The sequence below is a fragment of the Dryas octopetala genome, chromosome 1 (genome assembly GCF_963921425.1).
Source record: "Dryas octopetala chromosome 1, drDryOcto1.1, whole genome shotgun sequence".
Taxonomy (NCBI): Eukaryota; Viridiplantae; Streptophyta; class Magnoliopsida; order Rosales; family Rosaceae; genus Dryas; species Dryas octopetala.
Window position 1 is genome coordinate 10,976,620 of NC_141366.1, and position 15,941 is coordinate 10,992,560.

General features: G+C 36.5%; 3 protein-coding genes across 4 annotated transcripts; 1 reads left to right on the top strand and 2 right to left on the bottom strand.

Moving 5' to 3' along the window:
- Positions 1-517: 517 nt before the first annotated feature.
- Positions 518-7,961, top strand: LOC147297763 (uncharacterized). Of its 2 annotated transcripts, none has more exons than XM_086229874.1 (9): positions 518-1,626; positions 3,283-3,412; positions 3,689-4,176; positions 4,848-4,928; positions 5,062-5,166; positions 5,783-5,899; positions 6,049-6,132; positions 6,734-6,805; positions 7,292-7,961. In XM_086229874.1, the coding sequence occupies exons 1-9, from the start codon at positions 1,306-1,308 to the stop codon at positions 7,556-7,558; spliced, it is 1,665 nt and encodes a 554-aa protein (XP_086086000.1). In that variant the 5' UTR covers positions 518-1,305; the 3' UTR covers positions 7,559-7,961. The 2 variants fall into 2 exon arrangements, with proteins under 2 accessions (XP_086086000.1, XP_086086001.1); XM_086229875.1 differs by having other exon boundaries at positions 5,786-5,899; positions 7,292-7,960.
- Positions 7,962-8,182: 221 nt separating this feature from the next.
- Positions 8,183-10,575, bottom strand: LOC147297764 (RNA methyltransferase family protein). Its single transcript, XM_086229170.1, has 3 exons — positions 9,831-10,575; positions 8,743-8,988; positions 8,183-8,648 (listed from the first exon to the last, which is right to left on the bottom strand). The coding sequence occupies exons 1-3, from the start codon at positions 10,518-10,520 to the stop codon at positions 8,517-8,519; spliced, it is 1,068 nt and encodes a 355-aa protein (XP_086085296.1). The 5' UTR covers positions 10,521-10,575; the 3' UTR covers positions 8,183-8,516.
- A 686-nt stretch (positions 10,576-11,261) lies between these two features.
- On the bottom strand, positions 11,262-15,485 carry LOC147297765 (heat stress transcription factor A-1b-like). The gene is made up of 3 exons (XM_086229193.1): positions 15,076-15,485; positions 12,079-13,412; positions 11,262-11,634 (listed from the first exon to the last, which is right to left on the bottom strand). The coding sequence occupies exons 1-2, from the start codon at positions 15,310-15,312 to the stop codon at positions 12,123-12,125; spliced, it is 1,527 nt and encodes a 508-aa protein (XP_086085319.1). The 5' UTR covers positions 15,313-15,485; the 3' UTR covers positions 11,262-11,634; positions 12,079-12,122.
- Between the last annotated feature and the right edge of the window lie 456 nt (positions 15,486-15,941).

The following is a 15,941-nucleotide window of genomic DNA, read 5'->3' on the forward strand; positions in this document are numbered from 1 at the left end:
CATAATTATGCAAGCCTCTCCAGAATCCAGCCCCAATCCATAACACAAAGTCACAAAGTGACAAAGCCAAAACCACTATAAATATTTGGGTCACTCCTAAGGGGTATTTCAAGGTCACCTGTCTTTCTAAATTTCAATTTCGGCAATGTCGGTGATAATCAAAACCGTTCACTTTTTAAATAACCAATTAAAGATTATTTCTGTAAAAAATTAAATCAATCGGAAATCGTTTGGATATATAACTGTTGTTAATTAAATAAAAAAAAATTAATAATTTTCAATTAAAGAATGATTTTTTGACCAAATTGTTCATTTTTTCTATTTAATCAATAACAGTTATATAATCAAACGCGATTGAGTTGATTTTTTACATAAATAATCTATAATAAGTAATCTAAAAAATAAGCAGTTCTAATCATATGCTAGTTTTATCAAAATTATTATTTTGAGAGAAGGTGACCTCGGGTACATCAGGGGTGACCAAGTAGTGTTCCAAAACCGCAACAAGTCTCTTCTCCTTGTTCTCCTTCTTCCCTCTCTCTTTCTTTCTACACCTTTTTCTAACTTTTCAAACTCCTCTCTTTTTCACGAGCAATGCCTGCAAAAAGCTAGGGTTTTTCTCTCTCTCCCAAATCCTCTGCCTCCGAATCCATTAAAGCCCCCTCCTTTAAGGCTTTGACCCCCTCCCCTCATCTCAGCTGTCGGTGCTTCAACTCTTTCTATTTCTCGCTCTCGCTCTCACTAGGGTTTCCACCATTGCCAGCTCACCTTCATCTGCTCCATTTCATTTGTTTTGGAAGAGACTGACACAGACACAGCCAAGCTTCTATTGGTTTGGGACTTGTTGTGGCCCTTGTGGGTTTCATAGACACTCGGACATTTCAGTCAGAAAAGGCAGAGAGGCATTATTTCAAAAAAGCGGAATATTTTCATTTTTTCCCCGAGTATTTTTTGCTTTTCTGCGTGTTCTGTTGCTTTTTCTGAAGCTTGCATGTGAAGCAATATGAGCTGAATGAAACAAGGAACGTGATCGTAATACTTAGAATTTTTTTAGTGGGAGGTTGGGAGTTTCTAGATCTTGCTCTAAACCCGTGAATTTGAGCTGCGCTTTTGGTTTTCAGCTTGATATTTTAGCAGATCAAGGTTTGGTTTTCTCTCTGTTCTATGGACTGCATTGATGATTTAGCATCACATAGTTTGATTTGTTGCCAATTTCGGTTTCGAATGGATGGTTATAGATAGCAGCGTTTCTAGTGAACAGTAATCTCTTTATCTGCTAAACCCAATAAGCCCGTAGTTGTAGTAATGGAGGACATAGGGCTCTTCAAGCAAGCATGGAAATGGCTGCAATCTCATAAGCACGTTTACTCGCGCTCACGAACCGCCATAGTTGGATTTAGAGATAAAATCGGGATGCTCATAGAGCGACATTGGCCGATGGTGTGCAGTGGGTGCGCCAGGATGGGGAGGCTGTTGTTCTTGGTGTTGATTTATTGGAGGGACTGTGTTATTAGAGGTTTTCGCTCGTTTATAGGGTTGGGTTCTGCGGCTTTGCTCCTTATAATGTGGAGTTGCCTGATCAGTTTGACTTCCATTTCTTGCCTGGTTTATGTACTTCTTAGTATGGTATGTTTCCTTGTCATTTCCTTTTGACCCTTGAACATTTAATTGTTGCTTTTTGCCACTGCTTCGTCTTCTATTTTACTTTTTGATTTTATTGTCATTTAATTTGATCATATAAATGGGAAACTGATAATTGGGCTGTAAGGATTTAATGGATTCTTATAAGGGTAGTTGGAGTAATGTCAATCAGATGGACAATTTATGATGTAACATATGCCTCATAGTTGGCAGCGGGGAAACCAATAGTTGATCCAACATTTGGAGTGTGATCTGTGTGGATCCTTGAAGAAGAGTTGGGGTCTCAACAGAAACCCATTTAGTAAAAAGCTGACTAGTTTGGTTTCTATAACGATTTTCACAATTTTAAGAAATTCAATTAAACTTGCAATTGTTCTATGGGAATATAATTTAATTGTTAGGATTTGGAATCTTCTTGTATAATTTTGTTATATGTTGTTTATCATTTGAAGTATTAAGTCATAGTACGAGTGGTTCTCTTTGAAGCGTGATCACACTTATGGATTTGTCTGTACTCTATAGCCTATGCATGCCACTGCAATTACTCACCTGCAAATGTTATAGTTCCAAGCACCATTTATTAGAGACAAAAAAAATTTTGGTTATTCTGGAGCAGTGTACAGTAATTCTGCACAAGAAAAGTCTTGTGGCTGTTGTTGGAAAAAGTTATGTGCAGCTTTATTGTGGGATAGATGAGGTTTTTCTGGAGAAGGGTTTTAGGAGTGGAAAAAGTGGTGGCATATAATAGACTAGGAAACTTGTGGATTATTGTTCACGAGGTCAACTAGGGCAGGAAAATATCAAAGTTTTAGGGTTCGGGATTGCAAAAGAAAGCTAAGGGTTTGTAGATGTGCAGAAGCTTGTGGCTGTTGTTGGAAAAAGTTATGTGCAGCTTTATTGTGGGATAGATGAGGTTTTTCTGGAGAAGGGTTTTAGGAGTGGAAAAAGTGGTGGCATATAATAGACTAGGAAACTTGTGGATTATTGTTCACGAGGTCAACTAGGGCAGGAAAATATCAAAGTTTTAGGGTTCGGGATTGCAAAAGAAAGCTAAGGGTTTGTAGATGTGCAGAAGCTTGCATATTAGGCTAAAGAATTCAGGTTTCTGGGTCTTCCTGGGACTGAATATTTCAATTATTAGGTTATCTTAATGGAGACTTGGTACAAAATATTTAAGGTTGCCAAGATAGGGTCTTCTTATGGGAAAATAACAAATGAAGGGCAGTCATGTTATATTTGTGAGATGACAGCGGTTTAACAAATAATCTAGAAGATTATTTCTAGAAGATTTTCGGACTTGGAAGGTTTGCGTGGTAACTGAATGCGGTCATATGAAGTGGCTTTATTTCTAGAAGATCTTCAGACTTAAAGAGGTCAATGCCACACCTCACTTTTGGATCACAGCCTATATAGGTGTTTTTCATTGGATTAGCTTTGTAACTTTGTGGAACCTTCATAGCCTTGTTCTTGTCTTAGAATTACTTATACAGAGTGACAAATAACAGATAGCTATGAGGTGACAGTAGTGGATTTTTCGTAACTCAAACAATACATATTGGTATATTGACTTAAATGAAAAATATACATTGTTACAGATTAGATTTGAAAAACTGCAACTTACAGTTGGGCCCAATATTTCAGGGAGCTGCTGGAGCTGCTGTTCAGTACTTGGGTTACACTCCAGGACTTTTTATTGTAGGGATCTTCGCTATCCTGATTTTGTGGATGTATGCTAACTTTTGGATAACAGGAACATTATTTATAGTTGGAGGTATGCTTGGTTTCTTGTGAATCTTGAATTTAAAGTTCAGTAACATGATGCAATCAATTCTGCATTATAAGTGTTCTCATGTGCATTTGGGTGTATGCCATCAATGCTGCATTACATTGGGCATTTCATCAAAGAGGTCTTAGTATTATTAAACAATTTAATGGGAAAAATTCCAAGACTTCCACGTTTAAAGGTCATATAAATGGATCAGCATTTTGATATATTGTGGCTTTTCTATTGATGTTAAAAATACTTAAAACTCTAGTTCAAATGCAGGTTATTTGTTCTCCCTAAATCATGCACGGTTGGTGGTCTTGATGGCAACCATATATGCTATTTATTGTGTCAAAGTTCAAGTTGGATGGCTTGGTGTTTTTCTCTCAATAAACCTTGCATTCTTCTCTAATGATGTATTAAATTATATGGTCCAATGGTGCGATAATGTGAGTGAGAGCGCACACTTTGAAGAGCAGAAACAATCAGAAACAGTTATGGAAGATGACTTTTCTGGGGAGTGTGAATACTCTATTCCCACTGATGAATCTGAAAAGCTGCACTCATGTAAATCATCAAGCAAGCCAGCTACTTCAGCTGTTATTGATGACCACAAAGAATCTACCCATAGTAAGGTGGTCAAAGAGCAAACAAGTTCAGCTGATGAGATGAAAAAAATTTTAAGCAGTATTGATCATTATGAAGCACTGGGATTTCCTCGCCACAAACGAATTGATGCTGCAATTTTGAAAAAGGAATACCGGAAGAAGGTGGATATTAAATTTCCTTTTTTGTTTTCTTCTGACAGATTTAATTCACCAATGGGAAAACTCTCTTTTTCTCCCTCTTTCTAAGTACTACTTTTGAAATGATTTATTTAAGGGAGAGATGCAATTTATTAGAATCTGATATGCCATTATGTTACTACTGATATGCCATTATGAATTTTTCCTCAACCACTGAGATACACAATGGGTGAGATGTGTTAGTCATCTATATTTAATCCAACAGTTAAGAAAAAAGTTTTTATTTAAGGACCTTGTTAGAGGATAATTATATATATATATGCAGTGATGATTCTGTTGCTAGCTAATTTGGCATGTATTATTGGATTCAATCGCGATCCTTGTCTTATGTATATTGCACTGGACATTCAAACATGATTCCATCTGATTAATGGCCTTGATTGATTGTTTGATGCTTTACTAATACTGAGCCTCTAGATCTCTTTATGGAACGAAAATTAAAACACTTGAAAGTGAGAAGTGTTTTAATTCTAACTGCTGGATTGTTTTAATCCTTGACCTAACGATGCAGGATTGGTTACTTAGTTACTCACTAGAGCCTTACTCTGTGTGTGTGTATATATTCTAACCCATTATAATTCAAAAGCTTACTGATCTGCCCCCTTACTCTGTTTGTTACTTTATTCTTTGTATAGGCTATGCTTGTGCATCCTGATAAAAATATGGGAAGTGCACTAGCGAGTGAATCATTTAAGAGACTCCAATGTGCATATGAGGTAATTATACATAAAGCACTGCTATTTTTTTTTTTTTAAGTTCTATATGTATGTCTGAATGAGAATTAAAAGACTTAAGTAAATGTTTTCATTGTGATTCTGGTTCTGCTACTCACAATGGTATATGTCTTAGGTTCTTTCTGATTCCACAAAGAAGAGAGACTATGATGAACAGTTGCGGAAGGAAGAATCCAAGACTAAGAGTGTGTGCCAGAAGTCCCATGGTACTTCACATCAGGTGAGTTATGTTCTGTGCTTGTCGATTTAATTTTTTGGTATTACACTTGAGATTTTATCTGCTTGTCATTTCAATGGGGGTCATCAATAGTTATAGAAAAGAGAGCAAGGATGTCACATAAAAAATATATGATACGTGTGTGTTGTCCTAGGATTTTGAATTCATAATACATTAATTAAATTTTCTATGGTGAGCAATTTGCAGCTTGTATCAACTATGTCAATAATGCCCAAAGAAAAAAGTTGAGGTTGGCTATGTGAGTCTGTTTCAAACTAAAAAGAAAACAGTGAGATCACTTAGAATACTTCCTAGTTTGTTCTTGGAAGCCATCTTCTTCATTGTATAGTCTGACATCATTTTTATTGATGAAGATTAAAAAGTTTCAAGACTTCATTGTGGAATTAATCAAGTCAAATTACAGATGGTACCTTAGGGTATGGTTGGTTTGAGTAGAAAAAGTTATCTTTGCTTATGGCAGTCTGCATTCTACTTGTGTATCTTTTATAATGATATTACATGCAAAAGTTTGTATTTCATTGGGTCGTGTCTCTCTGATTTAATTCACTTATATTGATATTTAACCCCTATTAAAAATTGTGTAAACATCTACTGTAAGCAGGACGGTCCTGACTATTGTTCCGAAGAGTCGAGACGTATACAGTGCACTAAGTGTAGAAATTCACATATATGGGTATGCACCAATAGAAGTAAGGCCAAAGCTAGATGGTGTCAGGTCAGACATTAAATCTCTTTGGATAATATTTATTTATTTATTTATTTTCAGAATTTTCATACTTTAATGTCTCTCTTTCTCTCTATCTTTCTCATTTTTGCACTTTTTTTGTTATGTGCATTTGATTTATTGGATTTTTTTGGCATTAGGATTGCTGTCAATATCACCAAGCGAAGGATGGAGATGGATGGGTTGAGTACAAAGGATCTCTAATCTTTGATAGGCCTCAAAAGGTAGTTTCCATCCAATAAGTGCTTTTATTTTTATTTTTCAGATCTTACTTTGTATACCTTTAGAGTTTTTAAGCTTCTCAAATCTCAAGATTTGAGCAATTTTTTGTTATCTGATGCAAATACTTATGCTGTCCTCAATGTATTGATCAATGTGTTAAACAAAATGACATTTAGGGATGTAGGAAATGATTTGAGAGGTAATAAATTCAAATTTCAAATGCTTTAGTGGCCCTCTTAATTTTATTTTAGCTTGGGGAAATGATTTGAGAGGTTTTATGTATTTGAATTCTATTTTTCTTTTATATAAGTAGCTTGGGGATTTTGGTCAAAAAAAGAAATAGCTTGGGGATAGTGGAAATTTGGAAGGATTTAAGGTGAACTAGACTCAGGTACTCACACTAGTCAGAGATGAGAGCCAGCTTTCAAGAGTTCTAATGACTTTCATATGCTCTCCCTGTTTCTATGTCTATAATGTTATGTTCTAATATAGCACTGATATACATGCTTTGTTTGATTGAATCATTATCCATTTCGCTGTGTGCAGTTATGTAAATATAAGAATCCTGACAATTTTGTTTCTCTTTGGTTTCTTGTCTTTTAGGTGGAAATACCACGAGCCTTTGTTTGTGCGGAGAGCAAAATCTTTGATGTGTCAGAATGGGCTATTTGTCAGGTCAGTGGTTTTAAATTTTTATTATTTGTATATCAAAAATCTCTTGTATATTTATGCTCTCTATTCTGTACTTTGAGGTGGACTTCTTGTCCACTGTTTTTTTATTGTTTGTTTTCTATTAATACATATCTTTGAAAAAGTATATTAGATATCTAAGTTCTGCAAGCGTGTTCTTGCTATACATTATTCTGTGCATTTTTGTATGTTATATACTTTCTAAAGGTCGAACTGCGCAAAATGACATTAATCGGGCCAATTACCAAGCATATTTCTTATTTTAAACTTGATCTCCAAAGTTGTCAAACCATTATTAGCATAGAAGACACCATACTCTAGAGACTTATCATTCAGGTTCCTGTCTGTCATAGGACTTAAAGAACAGGTTCATTTGATCCATTATTTTGGTGTTGGTGTGTGTAGCTTTACTTTGTGACAGGGGGGAGAAAAAAGGTTTGGTATCTTACAACTTCAACTTATTCCATGCAGGGAATGGCATGTAGGCCCAACACCCATCGGCCTAGCTTCCACGTAAACATGGTTGGTTTGGAGAAAACGCAAAGATCTAGCTCAAGTAGATTCCCGTGGGATTTGGATGCTGAAATGATGGATGAAGATGAAGAAGAATTTGAGCTGTGGCTTCAGCAAGCCCTAGCCTCTGGCTTCTTTTGTGAGCCCTCTAAACGCCGAAAGAGCTGGAGTCCATTCAAATTGCATCAAAAGGGGAAGAAGCAATCGCGAAGAACTTCGTGCTGAATAGCCAAACAAGGGTATGCCAGTTAAAAAAAATGTGCTGCCCATCCCTAGAAGGAACAAATTATTTGTCTTCTGGAAGAAAGTAGTGGGGATTGTCAAGATCCAGATTGACAGGTTGCTTGTATCACCAAACAATGGTGGGTACTTATCAAAGATAAGGCGAATGGTTTGGTCTCTTGAGATCAAAGATGGACACACTTTGTATCACCACCCAAAGGGTTAGGCACTCCACGAAATAGAGCTCAGGTTTTTGTTGCTCTTGTTACACATTTAACCCCTTACGTTCAATCAATCTGAATGATGCGGTACAAGGTGAAAATCCACCACAAACTGTTCCCCTTTTTGTACATATTTATCTCTGTCAATAAAATTTCTCCTTTGTCTTGCCAACTTGGCATGTTAACTGTTTGGTTTGGTAAGTAATTACTAATTACAGTAAAAACCGCGTGTGTGTACACGTATATAAGAGGAAATTTCATAATTGATGATTCAATTTACATCCAAAAAAATGTTTTTTTGGGGACGAAAAATCCAAAAAATGTTCTTTTATTGAAAAAGTTTGGTTCGAACTTCGACATCATTTTATAAGCTCACCAAAAAAAAAAAAAAAAAAAAACAAATCAATCTGAGGAGGAAAAGAAATGGCTCATTCTTTCTCTTCTGGTAGAACAATCACAACCTTAGGGTTCTTGTTTACTTTATCTTATAAAATGTTCAAATCAAATCAGGCCAGTTTCTTCCAAATTCATTTCATTTGAAAATAGCTCAGACTTGATGTCAGCAGTGTTAGAACTCACAATATTTGTGGTACATTACACATATTTGGCTAGATCCAACCCCTACGCCTAAGTAACCCCACCTCACTCTTTCACATGAACTGTGGCCGAAGGCCACATGTTGAATAGTTCTTGTTATTATGTTTTCAGATCCCATGTAGGAGATTCGCAATTCAAATTGCTCACTTGTGGAATCCAGTTACAAATCTATGAATACCAGCAAAATCAGGAACTACGTTCAAATTCCAAAAGCTGCCTCCAGCATCATTTTCCATGTACTCAACAAGATACTTGCACTGGTTCTCACCATTTGTCTGCAACAACATAGATTTAAGGGGAAAAAGATTAGAAGTGACCAATTACAGTTCTACTTTTTCAACTTCTGAAGGACAAATGGTCTTGACTTACCTCAAAAGCAAAAAATCCACCAGGTTTCAACATTGAAGCAGCCCCTTTGCAAAGATGTAAAAGATCATCCATGCCAATAACACCACCATCCAATGCAACTCTCGGTTCATGTCGTCCAACTTCAGCTTGTAGTCCTGAGATATTGTCACTTGGTATGTATGGTGGATTACTTACAAAACCTGCTAGTTTACCTTCGACGTCCTTTAATGGTTCGAACCAAGATCCTTGCCTTAACTCCACTATATCCTGATTGGCACATTAAAATTGGAGCTTGAGCACAGAACAATATAAAGAACTTTGAAAGTAATAAAAAGAATAGGGGGAAGATATGACAGTTCAAATATTTGGACCTGCATCTCCAAGTCACTTGGCAATCAATATATTTGCATTTTTTCATAAACATAAATATTCTGTTTTACCAAGGAATCAGACTCCTACATTCCCACACATCTATAACCAATAAAGTTCTGGTTTTTATAATGTTCTAGTTTTTATAATGTTCTGTTTTATCAAGTATCGTTTATCACACAGAACTTAAAGTATAGTTTGTTCCGCATATGCCTTCTGTTACATGGAGCATAAATGCTAATTCAATTGGATCCCAAATTAACTAACTGGGCAAGGATTCTAAATGGAATTTTATAAAACCTGTGTTCTAGTTCAAAAGAGTTTTCTTTCTATTAGAGACGTGCTTTTAGAATTAGGTGCAAGGATGAATTTAGCAGAGGAAGTTGCTGGTTTTCTGTTTTAACTGGTGAAAGGGTTCATTGCAATTTCTTTCAAAAGCCCAAGTGTAACAAAATCACCTTCCCTACAATAATACTGTAAACACTCATTCACAAGATCCCAAAAAACCCAGATAACAAGTTCTAAGGTCTCTCTCTTCCATTATCATCCAATTCACATTAGTAGATATTACCATTCGCTACAACTAATCGAATGTTTTGGAAACCTGTAAAGCTACCATTCACTACCTCTCATAATAAAACACAATACAGCATGAAATGCATAGCATGTCAACTCAACTGTCAAGTCAGTTTTGTAATCGAATAGCATTCTTCCTTTTAAGACAAGTGTTAAACACTAACCTGTAAACCATACCTCTGCACATTAAAAGCTGCCACAGAAAGTGCTGTGGGACTCAAATCGGTTGCAATGACTCTCCCATGAGCCCCCAAAAGCCTCCCAATGCCAATAGCAATTGCACCACTTCCAGTCCCCAAATCTGCCCACAAGCCCTCTCTCAATTCTTCATTCCCCGAGACCACATCAGCCACCAAATCAACAATGAGTTCAGTCTCAGGCCTCGGGATGAGAACCCCTTCTTGAACACACAACACCAAGTCCCTCCAATGCTCACACCCAACAATATACTGCAAAGGCCTCCTCTCTTGGACCCTCTGCTTCCATAACATGTAAAGCTCGTCTAGAGCCACCCTTAGCCGCACGTTTCTCTGACTGGTGCCAATACCTTCTTCAACTGCATCATCTATGAGCCACTTGAGCTCTCTGCACAAAAGGTTCGAGTCTGGACCGTTGTCCAAGTCCACAAACGTTGACCCAACAGAGGAAGCGAGAGTTTTGGCCCAATCGTGCCATTTTTGGAGGTCTGACGAGGTGGCTGAGTGTGTAGGTGGCCTCAGAAAGAGCGGGATTTGGGGTTTTGGAGAAGTGGGTGGTGATGATATTGAAGAAAAAGAGCAAACAGAGCGATGGAGATTGCTGACAAGAGCGGGTTTGAGGAATGTTGAAAATTTTGGGGTGAAGCTAAGCTTCATCGTTCATGTTGGTGAAGAAACTAGTACAAATTTTGAGTGACCTCCAAAAAGCCCATTTCGGTTTTATCAAGTTTATAAATCGGTTCACGCGTGCATACTATAAATAACAATGTGATAAATTGGAAAATATATGACACTATGTATTGGTTATTTTAATCAATTTGATGGTTTTACTTTTGGTTACATATTTTGAAAAAAAAATGATAAAAACCATAATTGTTGCTAAAATTATAACTTAGAATTGCCAATTGTGACAGGTTGAACTTAAAATGGTTTCTGTTTCAACTGCAAACTAAAATAAAAAAATAAAAAAATAAAAAAGTTTCTGTTTAAAAAGTTCCATAAAATTGTTAAAGGAGACGAATTTATTAATTTATTAGTCATACAAGGATGGTATGTAATCCAATGATCTATTTACTAATACGTTAGCGTTAATCTCGTGCTCAATTTGCATACAATTATCTATCGTATATGATCTTATTTTATTTTTTTGGTCAATGTATATGATCTTAATTGATATCTACCATCTCAAGGTTTTAAACATTCTGGTACCACTTCACCAAAATGGAGCATTTGAAAGTGGATGGATGGTTGCATCGTTTGTCAAAAATAAAAAATGTGAATGCAACATTCAACCCTACAAAATGGTAATTTAACTGATATATATCTTTTAAAATATTCATTTTCCAATCATTTGAATTCCAAAATAAAAGCCGTTTAAAAAAATTAAGAATTTCAAAATAAAAGCAATTCTTCATAATTTCATAAATAAGGATTTTACATTTCCAACAGTAAATTTGATTGGTTGTAAGTTGAGCTTTTGCTTGCTTTAAGGTATATGCAAGTTTTGTCCACGCAGACCCACATCATAAACATAAAAAAGCCATGCATGATTAGAAACAAACGGCCCCACCTATTTACTTATGACCCAGAAAAAGATATATGCCTATTTCATAGTTACAATAAACTTCTCCATATACACATCAAAGGTCTTGGACAAAACAGTACCCCTAATCCAGATCATATGGGTAAAAGAGTTTCTTAAACTTGGATCCTAGCTGGTCATTAGTCTTTGATGAAAAGCTTTGCCTGCTCATCAGTGCACAACATCAACCTGTGCAAGAATCATATAAATTTGCAAAATTGGAAACTCAAAATGATATGCCTGTATAATTGAACTGCTACTACTTCGGGGTTTAAGAATTAATGGCAACAAAATTTTGCAGCTCAGAAAAAGAAAACACTTCAAATTAAAGAAAGGTTAAGAACATGTCACAGATTACATATTAAAAATAACTGAACGCTATGGCTCCTAAGTTGGAAATGCAAGATTGCTGTGTTTATTTGTTTGTATGTTACCGAGCAATTGGTAGCACTATTATTTCATACATTTGATGTAAGGGTTAGGAGAAAATACCAAGGCAAAAAATTTCCATTCAAGGCCACACATGTAATCTTTAGAACAACTCTAAGTATTGGCTAAATTTTGTAAGGTTCAAGTAGAGGGACGGTGACTATTAACATTCTTCTAATGGTAAATGGTGGATTATAGATTTACCTCTTGATAGCAAGAAACATGTATATACAATTCGAAAGACAAGGTCAACCAATCCTGCTCACTGATGCAAGAAGCTCCATTTGTTCAGTAATCTGATTCATATGTTGAGTCTTGTCCCATCCATTCTCCTTCCCTGACTTCAACTCCTGATCCTTGGTCTCTCCATCAAGGGAACTCAAATTCATTTCATCTGTGTCACCAGTAGGACTAGCTGTAAGAAACTGTTCCCAGAAGACATCATTAATGCCCGGAAGGTTAGACATCCCATCTAGCAAGCCATCTACTTCAGGATCAGGAGAAAAGGCATCGGTTTCTGTAGGCATTGTCCTATCCAAAACAGTTGACATATCCATGTACCCTGCATTCCCAGTCTCAGAGCCCACGAAGTTCACGTCAGGGATTTCCATAGTGCCTTCTGGAAGAATACCTTGCATTTGAGTTAGTTGAGGCATAACTATACCTTCTTGAAAATTATGCATATTCTCTTCTGAAATTTGAGTTGCTTTAACACAGTTGGCAACCACACAAGGGGAAGACTGAATCTCAGATGTGGCTGTAGATTGACAACTGACGGGAAATCCAGACTCGGCTGGCATATAAGACTCTGCAGAAATTGATGGAACCTCTGAAAGGGTCACTCCCAACATCCGACTAGGGGAGTTCCCACTGTCTAATGCATTGGAAGGAACATTGTCAATCAGGAAAGCATCAGGATTCATAGATGGTTCCAACCTAGGAGATTTATTCATCTTCAAGATCTGCCGCAGCATAGCTTTTGCTGCTTCATTCATTGAAGGCTGGTACTTCACAATTTGTCCAATTTGTCCGATTTGTCCATCGGGAGTTTTAGTGCCAAGCTTCCCAACCAAAATTTCATCTTCTTGCCTCGGGAGTCTCCTTTTCTTATTGGTTCCAGTGATGCGCCTGTTGCTTTCATTCTGATGCTGTACAAGCTGAGATAAAAAGCCAGGACTATTCATAGCCTTTGCAAGAAATGACATCATTTGCTGCTGCCGCTGCTCCATTCCCTGAACACGTTGCCCAAAATTTTGCAACTGGTGATCTGTTGCTTGCTGTTGCTGCCGCAACCTAACAAGTTCCTGCATAAGAATGTTCTTGTCCTTTTTAAGTATTTCGACCTCCTCCTCTAGCCCAAGATTTCCCACCTCCACACATGCCCCAACCTGAGAACTCTGTACTTGAGGTGGTTGTTGTTGATGACTGTGTACATGAGCTGGTTTCCGCCTGCTGACAGTCTTCAAAAGGTGTTTCTGACCTCTTAGAAACCCTTCATTTGCAAATTCCCATCGGTCTGGATCGACCTTTCTAAAGCCCTGCAAAATTAATATCCTATTTAATGAAAAGAAAGTCAATTAAAAGTTACACATACAACTTAAACTAATCTTTTTTTGGGAGCAGAGGACAAAGAGCCAGATTCTCTCATCTCAGATCCTGCCTTTGCAACAAGCACCATTCTCATAGCCATATTTTTGTAGCCAGCCTCCAACAGCCAAATGCTGCAGAGGAACTGATTAGCTTTTGCCTCTTACTTTTTCTACCCTTATTCATCCCTATCTTTCCGATAATTAACACAAGTAAGATTTCCCCTTACAGTTATAGTAAGGCATATTATTTAAGAAATTTTTCGATGCCACAAAGAGAGAGAGAGAGAGAGAGAGAGAGAGAGAGAGAGAGAGAGAGAGAGAGAGAGAGAATAAAATAGTTGCAAGTTCACCCTTAATCCAGTCAGGACCTAAGCAATAGTTCTGTAAATTCTATTTCTATGGTAACCTTCACAAATATAAAACACAAAATTTTATAACTTTCTCTTTTTTACCCCCCTAATAAGGAACAGGGTCGTGTTCTGCCACTGAATCAAGATGAAAAGATAGAAATGCACATGTTCAGCCGACTTTAGATACAAGCACAATGATAGAAAGAAAGAAGCAATAAGCATGATTATGTATGTAAAGAAAAAGCAATAAGCAAAAACAATAACAATTTGTATAAAAATAATTAATGTTTCAAATAATGTAAGAAAAAACAAATAAAACCAAACTAACAAAACTAACAAAAGTTGCATTTCAAAATTTCAAACACATGAATAATGAAATTGCAAAAAAAAAAAAGCTTAACTTCACCTTTCATATATTTTCTTAAAAAATTTGATTTTAAGTATTTTCTAAAACAGTAACTCTTGATAGGAATGTATGAATTGAAAAGTAAGCAAGAAATAATTTCCTAACTTAAAATCTCAGGAGTAAGAGGAGGAAAGGAACAAACCTCAGGCGCAGATACCTGTTTATTGAAATATTACATCCCGTTAGTTTTTTATTAACAATGCCAAAAAGTATTTACCAAAACTGGGTCACTACTCGACACCTGTCATCTGTATGAGTTGAGACAACATGAATTACAACATTTTGTACTATTCCAGACAATTGCATCGCCCTTGTACTGGTAGTCATTCTCAACATGTCACAGTATCAATAACTAACTAGCTCCACATGTAAAAAGATCAAACTACGGAAAATTTTGTAAATATATACGAACAAATGCGATTCAAATGTTAATACTTAATACCAAGAAAAAGGAGGTCACCAAGTTTTCAAGAAACCATATAGGAGAAAAAACTGTCTTCATAAGATGGGATTTTGTTTGGGGCTTAAGAAAAGCTAAAAATGCTAACCAGTAAAAATTTTCTTGATCACATAAAACAATGGATGACCGTGAAACCAATTCAACCACACCATAGCTTAAACCTTGTGATACAAATTTACACAAACACTACTTATCTTTCATAGTTCAGCTAGTTACAACCTCCAATTCTGTGAATTTTTCACCAAAACAACATTTATCCGACCTAATTGCACAACCCCAGTAGAATTACCGCGTAACTACTTCGTTTTTTTTTTCATCTAAAGCTCCACAAAGCCACAAGAAAATGCAAACACAAAGCAAAAGAATCAAAAATACGAAAAAGGAAGAAATACCCACATAAGTATTCAGCTGCCTGACGAAGCTAGAGAAGTTATTGTGCTTGAAATACTTGGGCAAGAGGTCCCTGGAGAACTCGGGCACGTTCCAAACGACGAAGCTGTTGTTGCTGGTACTCCAGGACACGATGGAGTTGGTGGATGGGTCGTCGACCATGTCGTAGGTCTTGTTCAGAAATGGCGGCGGCGGATTGCTGGCCGAGTTGATCATCGACGCCGCGTCTTCGACTCCCTCCATTTTTGGTGTGTCACTGTTTGACGAAATCGGTTGTCTCGGGGGGAGAGAGAGAGAGAGAGGAGCGAAGCGAAGCCCTAGATTGCAGGGAAGGGGATGATGAGTGATGAGTGAGTTGGGGAGATAGTCGTGACGACCAGCGCGCGCTATGAGTGATGGGTGGCAGGGTGGCAATTTTTGACGCAAGCCATGAGTCAATGAGTCATCGCACAACACAACTCCAATTAAATACTACATAATTAGATCGGTGCAATATGGTAAATTGGTAAAAAAAATGGAACTCTTGAATGAGAACAGAGTTGGAAACTTCCAAGTGTTGAGAAAGAATCTTTGTCTAAATTTTGAAAATCCGAAAATACCCTAACTGAAAAATCCTTTATAAAAAAATGACTGCAATAACCAACTCTCTTTTTGTAAAATTAATTTTTTATATTATTGAAAATTCATCGAATATGTTCAATCCTAAAATCGTATAAAAATAATATTTATACAAATATATTTACCATTTTGTTACATATAAATCTGAAAAATAAATAGACCGACACAAAATACAAAAATACAATAATTTTATTAGATACTATTTGAAAGTTACAAGCATATTTTGATGTAAATAAACAGTTCTATCCTTCATT